At 42.9% G+C, this 16029-nt stretch overlaps 1 protein-coding gene across 1 annotated transcript; it reads left to right on the plus strand.

The window, feature by feature from the left end:
• tmem185 (transmembrane protein 185) lies at nucleotides 1-11993 on the plus strand. The gene is made up of 7 exons (XM_056300270.1): nucleotides 1-139; nucleotides 1179-1355; nucleotides 3789-3996; nucleotides 4584-4667; nucleotides 7169-7345; nucleotides 8561-8684; nucleotides 9270-11993. The coding sequence occupies exons 1-7, from the start codon at nucleotides 102-104 to the stop codon at nucleotides 9518-9520; spliced, it is 1059 nt and encodes a 352-aa protein (XP_056156245.1). The 5' UTR covers nucleotides 1-101; the 3' UTR covers nucleotides 9521-11993.
• Nucleotides 11994-16029: the final 4036 nt, after the last annotated feature.

Consider the following 16029-nt stretch of genomic DNA (forward strand, 5'->3'; position numbering starts at 1 on the left):
CGAAAGCCCAAAACAAGTTCTCGTAAAAGATGACGACCACACGGCTAAATAACCACTCAATTGGACAGCAAAGTCGCTGTTAAGCGACTCGCTTTTCCACCATGAATCTGAGAGGACTTTTTCAAGATTTCAATCCCAGGTAATGTTAGTTTTAAGTGACGCGTTAGCAAGCTTGTTTGCTTTAAACTCGACGTTTACCAAATAACGTTAGCTAGCTCAGTTTCCACGAATACTGGCCTGCAGCAGATGTTTCGGTTTATGAAGTTCACAACATATATATATATATCTGTTGCCAGATAACGTCAGACAACGAATATATTTGAAGCGGCTCACGGTAACATTGCGTAGGCCTAGCGTTAAGCTAACTGGCTAAGGTGTGAAATGTATGCGAGCTAATTTCGACCGCTTACTTTTAATAAGGTCTTACAGTTTGTCTCATTGCATGTTCTGTGATATTCATTATTAATGTTGGGTCACACATATTGGGAACACACCTGTTCCCGCGTGTTACCTTTTATCAGCTGTAGGAGCAGGTTAGAATATTGAGTTTATAGCTAACGTTAGCACTAGCGCTGCGAAAGCAAGTTTCTGTTCACCCATACGCTGTCCTGTTCATTTTCAACCCTTACATTGTCTTCTCCCAGTATTATTAAGATTTAGAGTCGCTGTTGTTCATTTCTCCACTTATTTTGCCAGTTCTATTTAATGTCATCTCGCATTCTGTCCGAACGTTAGCATCCCACTTTCACTCTTCTGCTCTACAGCAGTCTCAGTATTTTAGTCTTCAATGAGTCCGTCCTTCCCTTCCCTTTTCTGTTCTGTTGCTTTAAGCTCCAAACTGATTTCAGCTTCCTTCAGTGTTGTGGTACACGTTCAACCGAAATGGTCTGCTTCCTACCTATATTGCTGTGTTCGTTTTCCTGGATCTCGCTACACATTATCTTTAAATGTTTTTTGTTTTGTTTATATTGTGCAGTTAATGCTATCGTTTGTTTTATCAACGTTTTTGTAAAGCACTTATCAGCAGTGTTTTAAAAAGTCTATATACTCCTTTCCCCCATTTGATAGTTTTAAAAGCAACTTATCAAGTAGTGATATGAATAAATTCATTCTCTCTCTCTCTTTCTCTTTCTCTTTCTCTCTCACATATTCTGTCTCTCACTCACTGTCCATTGCAGTAAGTTTCTGATCTACTCCTGTCTATTGCTGTTCTCTGTGCTACTGTCACTGAGGCTGGATGGCATCATCCAGTGGAATTACTGGGCAGTGTTCACCCCAATATGGCTCTGGAAGCTTCTGGTCATCATCGGGGCCTCGGTGGGCACAGGAGTCTGGGCACACAACCCCCAATACAGGTAAATGGTTACTTTTGAATTGGTATGTGGAGCGCTGTTGACAAGGGCATTGCGTTCTCACTGCCAGTGTTAAAGGTTCCATTCCTTGTGTAGCTCAATGGTTTGAGCACTGACAGATTAAAGCCACAATCCTGAAGATTCATATGCTGATAAATGATACTTTGTTTTGCTGGGACATGTAAGACTGGCTAATCGATTAATAATCAGATCATAGACACTTTTTTGTTGTCTCATTTTAATGGTTTGGGTCAGAACTAGGGCTGTCAAAATTATTACATAATCGCCTGAGCGCAATTATTTGACCTGACCGCGATGATTTTGCATAATCATTAGAATCGTTTTCATTCATTTGTATGAAAACATCTGGATGAAACTAACAGAAATGTCATATTTCCATCACTATTTCCACGCTGTTTTCTGTCGTTTGTTGTTTGACTGTCGTTCTTTTAATGACGTCGTCTTGTTGCGCTCCTTCTGCGATGGTTTAATGGCACATTTGACCTGACCACGATCATTTTGCGTAATTGTTAGAATCATTTCCATTCATTTATATAAAAACTGCTGGATGAAACTAGCAGAAATTTCATATTTCCACAGTTTTCCACTATTTGTTGTTTGACTGGCACTCTTTTAATGACATCATCTTGTTACGCCCCTGGCACATGAATGGAGAATTAGTGCCAAAAAAAAAAATGGCGCCAACAAACTGTTTATCTTGTGACGCTTATTCTGTAATATTCGATGACTGCATTTCGACAAGCATCTGTTGACATTAACATCATGGACATAGTTGCAAAGCCAAATCCCACAGCACCACTGTGGGCACATTTTGCTTTTAAGCCAAATTACAAAGGAGGGCCCAATAACTTGGAGGAGGCGAATTGCCGGACTTGCAGCAAAAAGATGGCGGTCAAAAGCGCTAATACCACAAATTTAAAAAAACATCTACAGATCCATTACCCCACCCAATTCGCCGAACTTGTAAAGACAAAATAAGATTAAATCAGCCTGAGTATTTTGATGATGTACCCGTTTTTTACTTGTAGCTTATAAGAAAGCCTAACTCTTACCTCTGGCTGCCCCCCGAAATCACGACATTGGGGTCAGAAGTGGGATGGTGAGACCGTGAGGCCATCGGAAGCGCGTGCACCTAGAGGCGTGAGGGAGCTGATATGCTGAAACATGGAGACATGCTTCCCAAAGGAGGGGGATAGTGTAACGTGCACGGATATATAGACTCACTAGCCCTTGGCTAACGGGTCGGACCCTTTAGTCGACTGGTTAACGTAGTCACCCGTGGTGCGGGAGGGCTGGGTTCGCGTCCTGGCTGCAGTGGTTCCCGAGCTGCCCCTGAATTCGCTACATTGTTACATTCGACTCTGCGAGTCAAATGAAACAGGTTTTTTTTTAAGTTAATCTTTATTCTTGGTTTTAGTTGGAATGCACCTAAAGAATGCCTTGTTTTAAAAGGGAAAACTGTCATAACATAGAACCTTCAGCTAAACCATTGGTAGTTGCAAGAAATACTGCTCATTGCTATAGCAACATTCTTTGATTTATTCATTCTTAGTTGCAAGAGGCTAAGTTGATTGCAAATCATTCTATTTTATTCTATCAGTATCCTCTTTGGAGTTATTACAGGAGTCAAAGCAATTTAGATATTGAACCATCTGACATAAAATTAGTAAATAGACAAAAATCTGACATAAACAAAATGACAAATCGTTAATCGTGATTATTTGTATGACAATTAATCGTCGACTAAAATTTCATGATCGTGACAGCCCTAGTCAGAACTAGGGATACACTGAGTGGTATCAAGTCAAGTCAACTTTATTTGTCTAGCATTGGGACAATACTAGGCTAAAATGGAGTATTGGTGTCAAATCCGGTACCAAAAGCCATGAGTAACATGTCATGAGTAAAAAACTAAATGGCCTGATTCGCTGCATTTTCGCATATGGAAGCCTGTAATTCTTTCATAGTGCGCCCCCCCCCCCCCCATCTATCAAATTCAGTTATTGGCCAAACGAATGGTCTAAGTCTACACTGTTCAGCAAAAGTAATGGATCGGATTGGTACTCAGTATCGGTCAAAACTTAATGATTCATACTTGGATTTGTTGTCAGCAGTGATGAAGTGATATCGGTGTATCCCTACTTGGGACATTCCCTGGAAAAAATGACACAAAAATGGTAGCATTTTTAAATCTTAACAGCTAAATACGAAATAATGAGTTTGAAGAAGGAGCAAAGTTGCATGGCTGACAATCAGATACGGCACATTAAGCTTATAACAGAGCTCTACCCATTACACCAGCATGTAAACCGTGTTCCCCCTATCATAGTTATTCACATCATCAGAATTGGAGAACAGTGAAGAACAAATACACTGTATGCTTCAGTTTGAACGTTCTCCTCACTCCCCTGGCAGGGCTGAGGGTGAGACCTGCGTGGAGTTTAAGGCCATGCTGATCGCAGTGGGTCTCCATGTCCTGCTGCTCATGTTTGAGGTGTTGGTGTGCGACCGAGTGGAAAGGGGTAGCTACTTCTGGCTGCTTGTCTTCATGCCCCTCTTTTTTGTGTCACCCGTCTCCGTGGCAGCCTGTGTATGGGGGTTCAGGCATGACCGTTCCCTTGAGGTAAGGGGCTGGATTCAGACTTGTATTCAGTTACGTTTGTGGAGAATAGATGTCTCCCTGCAATTGGACTAGGGTTAGAGATCTTAGATCATCTGACTGCCAAATTTCCAAAGGGAATTAATGATCACTTATTTTAACTTTTATCAAATATGGGAGAATTTCAGCTGTGGTTGGAGAGTTAAAATATGTGTGATGTAGCCACTCCCTTGAGATAGGTGGGTAAGATTACTCGAAGTAACCTTACAGCAATTCTCTCAAGTGAGATTCCATCAGGAGGAATGAACGCCTCATATGTGTCATCATTTCATCAGATGAGTTTGCTAGTTCCAAGTTTACAATGGCAAAAGAAATACCACTTTTCCGCGTTTATCAAAAGTATTGTGATCTTCTGGTAAAGTAAATAATAAATTATACAGTAAGTAATAAATTCTAAATTCCATGTCCTCTCCAAATTCAAAATGAAGCAAGAAACATATTTATTTTTGAATGGATCTGAGTAAGAATAAATCATATATTACTATATATCCAATCCTCACTGTCCCTCTTTGCCCCCACCTACATATGCCCATCTCTCTCTTCCTCCTCAGCTGGAGGTGCTGTGTTCAGTCAACATTCTCCAGTTCATCTTCATTGCCCTGAGGTTGGACAAGATCATCAATTGGCCTTGGCTGGTTAGACACACACACACACGCACATATCTCTGAGCTCGTACCTTTTTTCATTTCACTGCACTCGGGACTTCTGCTTGTGTATACGTGACAAATAAAACTCTTGAATCTTAAACACACACACACACACACACACACAGTCGATCATAAATGGTGTGAGATGAAATGATAAAGGGAAGGTATTCTCATTGTTTCTCACACGAGCTGGGATTTTTTTGGATCTTGCTTATCAGTTCTGTGGCACTCAAATCACCTCAAAATAACCACATTCCTGCGCTTGCAATTGTTTTTTATTCACATTCTCATGTTTTCCTTGGTGTTGTGTAAAACAGCGTCTGGATTTGATGGAAAGTTGACTGGAAGAACAGGCCTTGGAAGTGTACGACCGCATGCATAAGGAATGATGATGTGTCAACTGATACGCACACAGGAGCCTTGTTGTCGATGTGTTGTCATTATTTTAGTGTACCAGTTGTGAGCTGTTGTTATGGTTGACTAACAAAAATGAAACAGTGTACATTAGAGAAGGCAACACTAACTCTTTGTCAGCAAAATGCTCACACACACTACCCCTTGCTCCATTCTCAGCATTCTTCAAATGTGTCTGGGGTAGAGTGGGGTGTGGACCAGCTGGTTCCACACGCCAAACGAAAATGCTTTAGTACCAGAGAGTGAGCTGAAGGTTGTGGGGACGGACCCACAGGGCTCTCTCCCCACCAAAAAGACTTTTAGGGTGCTTTCACACCTGAGCTGTTTAGTCTGTTTTAATTAAACCCTGGAGTGATTTACACCTTGGTGCGGTTCATTTGGGCAGGTATGGACCAAAACAACCGGATCGAGACTTTGTTAAAGAGGCGGTCTTGATCCGGTTACAAACAAACTCTCGTACGGTTTGTTTGAGGTATGAACATGAGCCGACCTAGATCCCACCCAACTGAAGGATGCATTGCACATTTTTTGGATTAAACCAACGCCCGTCTCCAGCTGCACTGTGCATTATGAGCTGAGGATGAGCTTTGTCAACACAGAATTGCCAGTTGAAGGCAGCACGTCTTCCTCATGTAACGCGAAGCAACACATTGTTCTCTAGATGTGGCCTTGAAGTGCATTCAAATGTGCCATTCTGCTCAAATATTTTATTTTTGGTATATAGCCCAAAGGATGATCACATTTATGAACGAATGCCAATTCTGCCGATGGTCCAATTTGGATGACTCTCCTGGAAGAAAAACAAACTCCTTTCCCCACCCTCCAACCCCACAAGATTTCTGGCCAATGAACAGAGTGACAGCTCCCACGTGGCTTTTGGTGATACATTTTGGTTTGCTTGAAATTTTGCCACTAAACCGAACCAAAGGGAAAATGCAACAAAGTAGCAACTCATTCGCGGATTCAGACCCAAACAAATGGACTATAGGTGTGAAAATGCCCTCAATGAATGTTTGTTTTAAAGTCTTAACATGGTTTTAACTCTGGTGTTTTTTTTTTAATTATTATTATTTATTAAGACTTGGTCTTCATAAATGGGTTGTCGTACCCTCACTGACCATTTGTGTCCATGTCTCTGTACCGGGGAGCACCAGCTGTTGAGCAGATTTGCTACAGTGGTGGCCCATACAGGGGCTCCAGCAAGTGAAAGAGACACAGACCTGGCGACTGCTCGGGGAAGATGTAACTCTGCCGCTCCTCCCCCCAATGAGCAAGGTGCTTACCAGTCACAGAAGGACAACAGCCCATATCCGACCAAGACCCGGCCGGCCAGCGTTCTCCATCCCCATCAGAAGCATCGGTGTCGCACCCAGCAGCACAAAACATGTTAAAAAGAAATAAAAACGAATGTTGATTAATATTTATTGTGTCTTTTCTCTGGGTAGACAAATCTGAGGGGCTGTTCCCACAGCCTTCAGCTCTCTCACTGGCTCTGGTGTGTCATTGAGGCTTTTTACACAGCCTTTTCAAGGCGGGAATGCTGCACCATTAAACCGCCTTGCTGTTCTGTGTAAAAGGTACAAACATGGAGTGGAGGGGTCATTGTTCCGATGTTAAGCCGGCAGCGGAGGTAGTCACAAAGCCAAATCAACGTCTGTGTAAAAGGGCCAGCTGGCAGGACGGGACAGTCGACACTGTTGTGTTGTACATCGTGCCACCTCTGCTTCCGGAAAACCAGCATGCCATATAAAATCACACACCGGGGTGGGATTATGCTGCCTTTGTTTGGTTCATTGTAAAAGAACAAAGCCGACGAGTCTTCGTTACGGCAGTATTGCGGGATCTCTGTGTAAAAACGATCAGTGTGTGGAACTAATTTATCTGTCCTGGGTGAGTTAGACTAACTCAGGACAGCTGGTCCACACCCCGTTCTGACACAGAGTCGTCTTTTTTTTTGTGTGTGGAAAATTTGATAAATGTTCTTTTTTTTCTTTGTTTGTTTTTGTGTCTTGTGTTTTGGCCGTATATCTGTATCTTTGTGTGTGTATGTGTGCGTGCATGTGTGTTTGCTGCAGGTGGTGTGTGTCCCCTTGTGGATCCTCATGTCCTTCCTGTGCCTAGTCGTCCTTTATTACATTATCTGGTCCGTCCTGTTCCTGCGTTCCATTGACATCATTGCTGAGCAACGCCGCACTCACATTACCATGGCGATCAGCTGGATGACCATTGTGGTTCCCCTACTCACCTTTGAGGTGAGTTCTTGCTGTTTCTGAAATGGTGTTATAGCTTCTTAATAGTTATTCCTTCCATGTAATAGTAACAATGGGGACATTTAGACAAACATTTGAATAAACCACCAAACTCAACAAAGGACCCTTGATAGCTCCAGACTTTATGTGAAGAGAAAAATGTAAAATATACAATCTACAGTGGCTGCCAAAGTATTCACCCTTCATTGATTATCACTGTGTTGCAAAGTCAAATCAAAGTGTATTTGTATGGGCACTGTGGCACAACAAGTAGATGTTTTCCACCAAGACATGCAAAATAAGGGAAATGGTTGCTCGTTTGTGTTGAAAAATGTTCACCATGAGCAAATGATTTCGCTTGTAGTGGACCAATCGGCACGGCTCCCTCTCAGTCATTTGGGGACTGAAGGACTTGATTGTAGTTCCTGTTAAGTTCCATATGTTCACTTCAAGAACGCCTCGTTTCATTCACTTTTCATTGATTTGCGATGTGCTAAAATTTGGCATTGTTTGTTGTGAACTTACTGTGAGCTTGGGCCCTTTTATGACTCCCCTGTAACAGAAACGTTGTCCCTCATCGCTCACAGTCCCTCACAGACTATCATGATGCCTCCCTTCTCCCCATCTCAAATCCAGCCTGCACAACAAAACATTACACCGGCTTAAAAGCTGGATACTTGTGTCCAGAATAAGTTTGGATTTTTATGTGCATGTACACAGTCGGTGACCAAACAGGAAGGGGTTGATTGCCTTGCTAAAGCGCTCTTAGATGTTGGCTACAGTCGGTGACCAAACAGGAAGGGGTTGATTGCCTTGCTAAAGCGCTCTTAGATGTTGGCTACAGTCGGTGACCAAACAGGAAGGGGTTGATTGCCTTGCTAAAGCGCTCTTAGATGTTGGCTACAGTCGGTGACCAAACAGGAAGGGGTTGATTGCCTTGCTAAAGGGATCTTAGATGTTGGCTCTGACTGTCAGGGGTCAGTCTTACCTTTGTCAACAATGTACACTTGACATGTAGTTGCACAATATGCATAAATAGCATTTTCTTTTGCACTTAACTGTCAACATGTTTAGATGTGAGTGATTTTTTAAAAAAATTTTTTTAAGATACTTGAAATGTTTGCTCCCATCCCATCATGCACATTTGTATGTGAGAGATTTTGACACACAAACTTGGACAAATCTAAAACCCCTCTCTTTCTGTCTCGGTCTCCTCAGATCCTTCTGGTGCACAAGTTGGATGGCCATAATAATCTCAGCTATGTATGTGTGTTTGTTCCTCTCTGGCTGTCCCTCCTCACCCTCATGGCTACCACCTTCGGCCAAAAAGGGGGGAATCAATGTGAGTAGATTTTTGTTGTCCAAAGTCGTCGTTTATCCTGGGAAGGTCTGCTGAAGTGGCCCTTATTTTGCATTGCTCCACTTATTTATCATTGTTGTAAATGCATTTTTACTGCAACTGCCCAAACCATTGACATCCACTTGTGACCATTGAGCAGCTCCATCTAGAGTAGTATGGGTGAACTGCTATTTCACTGGTACCTTAAAGCTTATTCCCAGTGAAGAGTTGGCTGCTGTTTTCTTGGTCTTTTACGATGAATGACTCGGAGCCCATTCACATATGCAAATCAGCAGCTGTTTGTCTATGAGCTAAAGACTTCCACCTTCCACATTTACTTTGTTTCAGTCCATACAATTCAGCAACCCCTGCTGATATTTACTAGACTCATTATACTTCAGGAAAATTTAAATGTCACTGGTAGATCATATAAGTTGAGCTTTGTCTGAATATTTTCGCTTTTTGGGCCTTGCAATACTTTATCATATATCTCTCAATATCAGCTGTGCTCTACAAGTGCAAAATTTATAGATCCACAGTTGTAGACCCCTCTGTCACACTTTCAATTCTTCCTTGACCTTCCTCTAGGGTGGTTTGGCATCCGTAAAGACTTCTGCCACTTCCTGCTGGAGCTCCTCCCCTTTCTGCGAGAGTATGGCAATGTTTCTTATGACCTCCAGCATAGCGAGGACCCCGAGGCCCCTGAGGACCTGCCAGTCCCTGAGCCAGCACCAAAGATCGCACCCATGTTCCACAAGAAGACAGGCGTGGTCATCACACAGAGCCCCGGGAAGTACTTTGTCCCCCCGCCTAAACTCTGCATTGATGTACCTGACTAGTACAGAGCATCAGAGCCAAAATGGCAGAGGCCTCAGCAAGGATTGGGTTTTACTATTTTTGAAGACAAGCACTTGATCCCCCCAGCAAAACCCAACTATTGGTTGACTGGGGTGATTAAATTGAAGCCGGAATTGAGGTTGGCTCTGTTGACCTGACAGCCACAAAGTGGGTGGCCTCTTTTTTTTCCAGGTGTCCTTACTGGACCAAGTACTTTGTCCACCCTGCCAACCCGAACTGACCAGTATGAAATGGATGGCTGTGTGTTGACCCTAACATGGGACATTGTACTTTATTGCTGATCAGTGATTTGCTCTGCCTTTCCAGGTCTTTTCGTATTGAGCAAAGCTAACCCCAGGATGATTCTCTTGGGCTTTCTCAAATAACCTGACTGATTAACAGAGGCAAAATGGGAGTGGCTCTACATGGACTTTCTAAAGTGTTGGACCTGTTTAACACAGATGACCTCTGCTTCGGTTTCAGAGACTTAGTCCAAGGTGGCCCTTGCCTTGTTTTCATGGGGACCATTCAACTGAGGGTTGAATTTGGGACCAGCACACCCCTGTTGCTCCTATTATCAATTTTTGACCAGTTAGATGGAGTGAGCGAGGGGAAAGCGACATTAGAACAATTACAATTACAATGGCACTTTGTTGGCTTCTTCCAAGAGGAGAGGAGTTGTCTATTTTAGTGTTTTGTTGTTGGTTTTTTTGTAAATAACAGACGCTGGCTTGTTAGGGACCAGAGTGGAAATTTGTGTTGGACAGATATTTGATATTTGCATTAAGAAAACAGCCCTGGCTCACACTATTTGCAAACTATTTCTAGCCTTTGTTTTTGATAGTGCCGGGTACATGGGTAGTCAAAAAAAGAATTCTTATCTGACTTTGGAATGTGTCACTAGTTAAGCTTTATGGCACCCATGATATGAGCATATGCAATCCCAAACCATCTGGCACTAAGTTAGATTGAAACTATCCAAAGTTGGAAATGCTGTTTGACCCAGGTCTGATAAGCGAAACATGATTCCCATTTGGCTAAGGCCTCATCCCATAACAGATCCCTCTGGTGTTAAATTGATCGTTACGTTTCTCAACATAGGCAAAAAACGTACTCAGAAATACAAAATATTTTAATTTCTGACATTAAATATTTCAGACCCTTTTATTTTGATAGCTTAGTTACAGTAGTTTTAGTCTACACCTTGTAGTGTTCATTTATGGTTGTAAACCTTCCATTTTTGCCCCCCCCCCCCAAAAAAATCAGTAAATGGTTCTCATTATTGGGAAACTCATTATGAGCAGGGCAAAAAGTTTCTCCACTAATCAAATTTACCAGATTCTAGTTATTCACCAGACACTACTCCATGTTACCAGCCAGATCAAATTGACCATTAAAAATGAATTATCTGTGAAGCTGGCTGCAGGAGTAGAAAAGACAAGCTACTGGCCGGAGGTGAAATGTACCTGAATTGGACTTGTGGTTACAAACAAGTCTTATTGGTGGAGCACACACCTGTAGTGAATCTGCTACTATACGTGAAGCTTGTTTAGGTATGGGGTCGAATATTTTCTGTTGAAACCATCATACTCAAATCACTCCCTCAAACTTAAGGAAAGGGATATGGCTTTGATTCCAGATTTTGCTTTGTGCAAGAGCAGTACTTGCAGCCTGTTTATCCCAGCAGTGCTGTAGATTAAAGGAAAATGGGGCCTTTTGGCATCATATTTTAGTGGTTACTAGTGGTGAAAAGGGGAATGGCATCATGTTGGAGAAATGGGGTCTCACCGTTGATCTTATCTCTTTCACACAGGGTAGTCGAGACTCTCTCACAAATCAGTTGTTTTCCTTGTTTTGTCAGCTGGTTATCACTCAGCTGCAACAGATTTTTTATTAAAGCACAAATATCTATCCAGAAAAATATGCCAGGACGCTGGAATCATTCTTCCTCTGCTTTTGTTTAAGTGATTAAACAAATTAAGCAAATGAGACAGTAGAGCTGCTCTATGAAGTGGAGGGTCTGGAAGTTGCAATAATAACTACTGCAGTTTCCCCCCCTTTTTTTTTATTTTAATAATTTTCTGGACAGAGTTCCTGGTCTACAAATAAAGTTCCTTGACAGAAGACAAACTAACATGAACATGTTGAACATGTTTTGAGCTGATACAGAAGTTTATGTAGAAATGTATTGAAATTGCTAGACTATTCACCCTGAAATATTATGACACACCCAAACAGATATATATTTCCATTGATGTTTTTATTATGCCAGTGTTGTACCAATATCTGAATGCTGTCTGCTGTAGTCTGTGTATACATTTTGCATCATTTATTTTGTCATGTTAAAAGTTGTGGCAGCAGAAGGCTAGGTTGTAGCCATATCTGTTATGTAAACGTTAGCCAGGCTAACATAGATTCCTATTGTTGTTCTGTCCAGGGGCTCAGTTTATTAAACAGACTACACAATAAATGTTAAAAACCTTAAATAACACAGGCCCCTTCTTTTTATACCATGATGTGTAGAAAATTAATGGGATAAATGTGAAAGGTTGTATTTATAATTAATGTGACAGCCATTTCACTATAGTTTTTAAGGGGTTGTTATGTGTAACCTGCCCAAGTACTGGCACGTGCAGGGACGGGAATCATAACAAATTAAAATGTAGGAAAAAAAGGAACTTCATCCGACTATGGACGGACTCGATGAAGCAGCAATAATTGGCAACGCTGTCTTCGGGAGGAGGCCGGAGTCGGCTTGTGTTCGTCACATGAATGCGTCTGTGGGTGGGGGGGTGGGGGGGGGCAGTGGTTCGGCCTGGATTCGCCTTGTCACGTATTCATTGACAGCTGTTCGCTGGATGAGCCAGCAAAAAGGAAGCCCTCTGATTGGATGGGCCTGAGTGCCAAGGCAGGAACGAAACATTGTTTTTCTCTCCCCCCCCCCCCCCGCCTTTTCTCCCCAATTGTATCCGGCCAATCACTCTACTCTTCCGAGCCGTCTCGGTTGCTGCTCCCCCTCCTCTGCCGATCCGGGAGAGCTGCAGACTACCACATGCCTCCTCCGATACGTGTGGAGTCGCCAGCCACTTATTTTCACCTGACAGTGAGGAGTTTCGCCGGGGGGACGTAGCGCGTGGGAGGATCACGCTATTCCCCCCAGTTTCCCCCTCCCGCCCGAATGCGCCCCGACCGACCAGAGGAGGCGCTAGTGCGGCGACCAGGACACAAACCCACATCCGGCTTCCCACCCTCAGACACGGCCAATTGTGTCTACAGGGACGCCCGACCAAGCCGGAGGCAACACGGAGATTTGATCCGGCGATCCCCGTGTTGGTAGGCAACGGAATAGACATGGAACATTAAGTTTTACAGCCTACTTAATAGGTATATCTACAGTAAAATCAAAACATTACTAAATGAGTTGAACGAGTAAATATGTCCGACATTAAAAGATGGGAGCGGTTCAAGTGTTATTTGAGACGGATTGCCGCAGAAGATTCTTAAAACCTGCTCTTGTCTGAGGAAACAAAAGCAGTTTGAGCTACTACTTGGAGCAAGCCTGCTTTATCTGGCGAAGAAAATATAAAATTAAATCCTCTCCAGGCTCAGCTAGATGACAGCTATTCTGGAAAAACCAAAGGAACATTTGCTCCAGATCTGTCACGCCGGGAGCAGGAACTGAGGACCCAAGCGCAGACAGGCTAGGATAGAGCAATGCTTTTAGAACGACCACGCCGGTCATTTTGACCGTTTTGGGTTTTCAAAGTTTTAATAAGTTCGTGAAAAAAAAAGGAAAAGATACAGACATGCCAATAACTTAATGGTCCTAAATTTGCACATATTTGCATTAAAATTAGTTTTGGACCAATTGCACAGAAGAAGTTGTAAGATCTACCTAAAACGACCATGACCGGTCAAAATGACGGCACGTAATTTGCGCGTGACTGTGCAGTGACGTGTGTTGGTCGCGTCATTTCCTTCGCGAGGTTTATTGTTCTGCCCTAGAAACACACTAGCGGTGTCCAGTGCAGAGTAACAGCCTCGACTTGAGTTTTAGTCATGGCCGACATGTCTGGTTCCAGCCCCCGTTTCAGACGCACCGCGACTACCGCCCAGCTGGTGCGACGTTGGACAGCGGCGAGTTGAAATTGTTTGAAAAATAGTATTAAAGTTGTTAAAATGTTACTTTTGGTGTCAGTCGCTTCTTAACAGACATACTGACATATTCAATGCGTTAATATCTCAATCGGGTATTTATCTTGACAGAAAATAAGAGTTTAAAAACAGTGGGCGGTCATTTTGACGGCCCATGGTCGTTCTAGTAGTTTTTAAGTTCCGGTCGTTGTTTGGGACTGTTTCAATGGTTATTTTCAGTTCTTTTTGTCTATTTCACGTTTTATAGGCCTTATTACATTTGTTAGATTGGCAATATTTCTTTTCAGTTGTTTATCAGGAAATATTTTCACTTTTTCAATTTTGCTATTCCGTGTTCGACCACGTCTCTCTGAAGTTTAAATTGTTTAAAATTTGTATTATAGTTGTTAAAATGTTAATTTTGGTTTCAGTCGTTTCCTAACAGACATACTAACATATGCAATGCATTAATATCTCAGTCGGGTATTTATCTTGACAGAATGTAGAGTTTAAAAACCGGCCGTCATTCTGACCGCCGGTGGTCGTTTTAGGTAGGAGTGAAATTGGTAGGAGGGAAATCCCGAGCGGACAAATAGAAAAGACGGCATGAAGCACCCGGCCAAACATAGGGGAATAGGGAATATATAACTGCTGGGGAGCCAATCAGGGAACGGGGAACAGGTGAGCCTTGGAAACCCAGACCACAAAACCATGACAAGATCCAAATAGCTTGAGGAGGGTGAAGTTAAACACGACTTTTTCAGACAAGCAAAGCAAAGTAACAAGAAAACGATAAGCCATGGCATTTAATTGCCACGTAACAGAGGATATAAATATTGATAATGAAACTAAGAACTACTATGTATACATTTATATACCTATCAGGGGTGGGTAGTCTTATCCAGAAAGGGTCGGTGTGGGTGCAGGTTTTCGTTCCAACCAATCAGTTACACACTTGTGTCCCCTAATCAAGTTCCTCAGCAAAGACTCTACTGGTTGATTAGTGGGCTCAGGTGTGTAACTGCTTGGCTGGAACAAAAACCTGCACCCACACCGGCCCTTTCTGGACAAGATTGCCCCCCACCCCTGGTAGATATTCTGCATTCGATCTCAGAATGTTCTGTTTAACAAGAAAATAGACAAAATAATGGTAATAAAGGATGATTAATTATGATCATAGAAATCGATAGTGACACACATAAGCGAACACATGGATGTTGTCCAGTTAGGTCAAACTGGAAATCTGGCAATCCTAAATTGTCACCAGCTGGCATTACATTTTTTTCTTCTAATCATTATTATTTGCTTTATTGATCCCCGTGGGGAAATTTTTCCTCTGCATTTAACTCATCCTAGCTGAGCAGTGGGCAGCCGCCGTGCAGCACCCGGGGACCACCTCCAGTTCGTCTCGCCATGCCTCGGTCAAGGGCACAGACATGAGTGTTAACCCTAACATGCATGTCTTTTTGATGGTGGGGGAAACCGGAGCACCCGGAGAAAACCCACGCAGACACGGGGAGAACAGGCAAACTCCACACAGAAAGGACCTGGGATGACTCCCCCGAGGTTGGACAACCCCGTGGTTCGAACCTAGGACCTTCTTGCTGTGAGGCGACAGCTCTGACCACTGTGCCACCGTGCCGCCCAAAAAATGAGCTACATGAGAAGCTAGTCTAGCACATGCCCCCCGAAACCACAGACTCCGGTCACTTCCCCTCCACCACCTTCGAAGGGCTGTTTCACATGACAAACATGACGGACGTTGTCTCACCGGAGTGGCCTGCATACAATGAGCATTGTAGTAGCACAACCTAGTAGTAACATGATCACAGAAGCAAAAGAACAGAAATAGATAATAAATAAACGAAGAAAAAAATGTAGAAATTATACTGTAGCACCAATTCTCACTTTATTTCTTCGGCCTCCCACGCTAACCTTTGGCCCTGTTTCCTGAATGTAACTCTGATTTACCGCTGTTTCCGTCCAGTTATGTCACGCTGTAAGCTCATTGGCTGCACTTTCAAGAGGTCAGCGGAGCACGTGTTAGCGTCTGTGGTGACCCAGATCTACACGTTAACGCTTTACATGTAAGCCAAACCACAGCGTTGTCTTCACGCCTGAAAGGTTACATCTGCACCTCGGTGAAGTTTCCTCTCCAGGATACTCTTATTTCCTGCCCCTTATGAGAAAGGTGCATCATCATCAGTAATGATCTCTCTCTCTCATCTGTCTCTGTCGCTCTCTTTTTGTTAAACACAGAACAGAACAGTGCTTCCACCACATTTCTTCTTCTTCTTTCTTTTTTTTTTTTACAGAAAATTGTGATGTACCGCATAGACACTATAGCAAATAGCACAGAAAAGTAAACACTTAATTT

Source organism: Lampris incognitus, chromosome 20, assembly GCF_029633865.1.
Source record: "Lampris incognitus isolate fLamInc1 chromosome 20, fLamInc1.hap2, whole genome shotgun sequence".
NCBI classification, from domain to species: domain Eukaryota; kingdom Metazoa; phylum Chordata; class Actinopteri; order Lampriformes; family Lampridae; genus Lampris; species Lampris incognitus.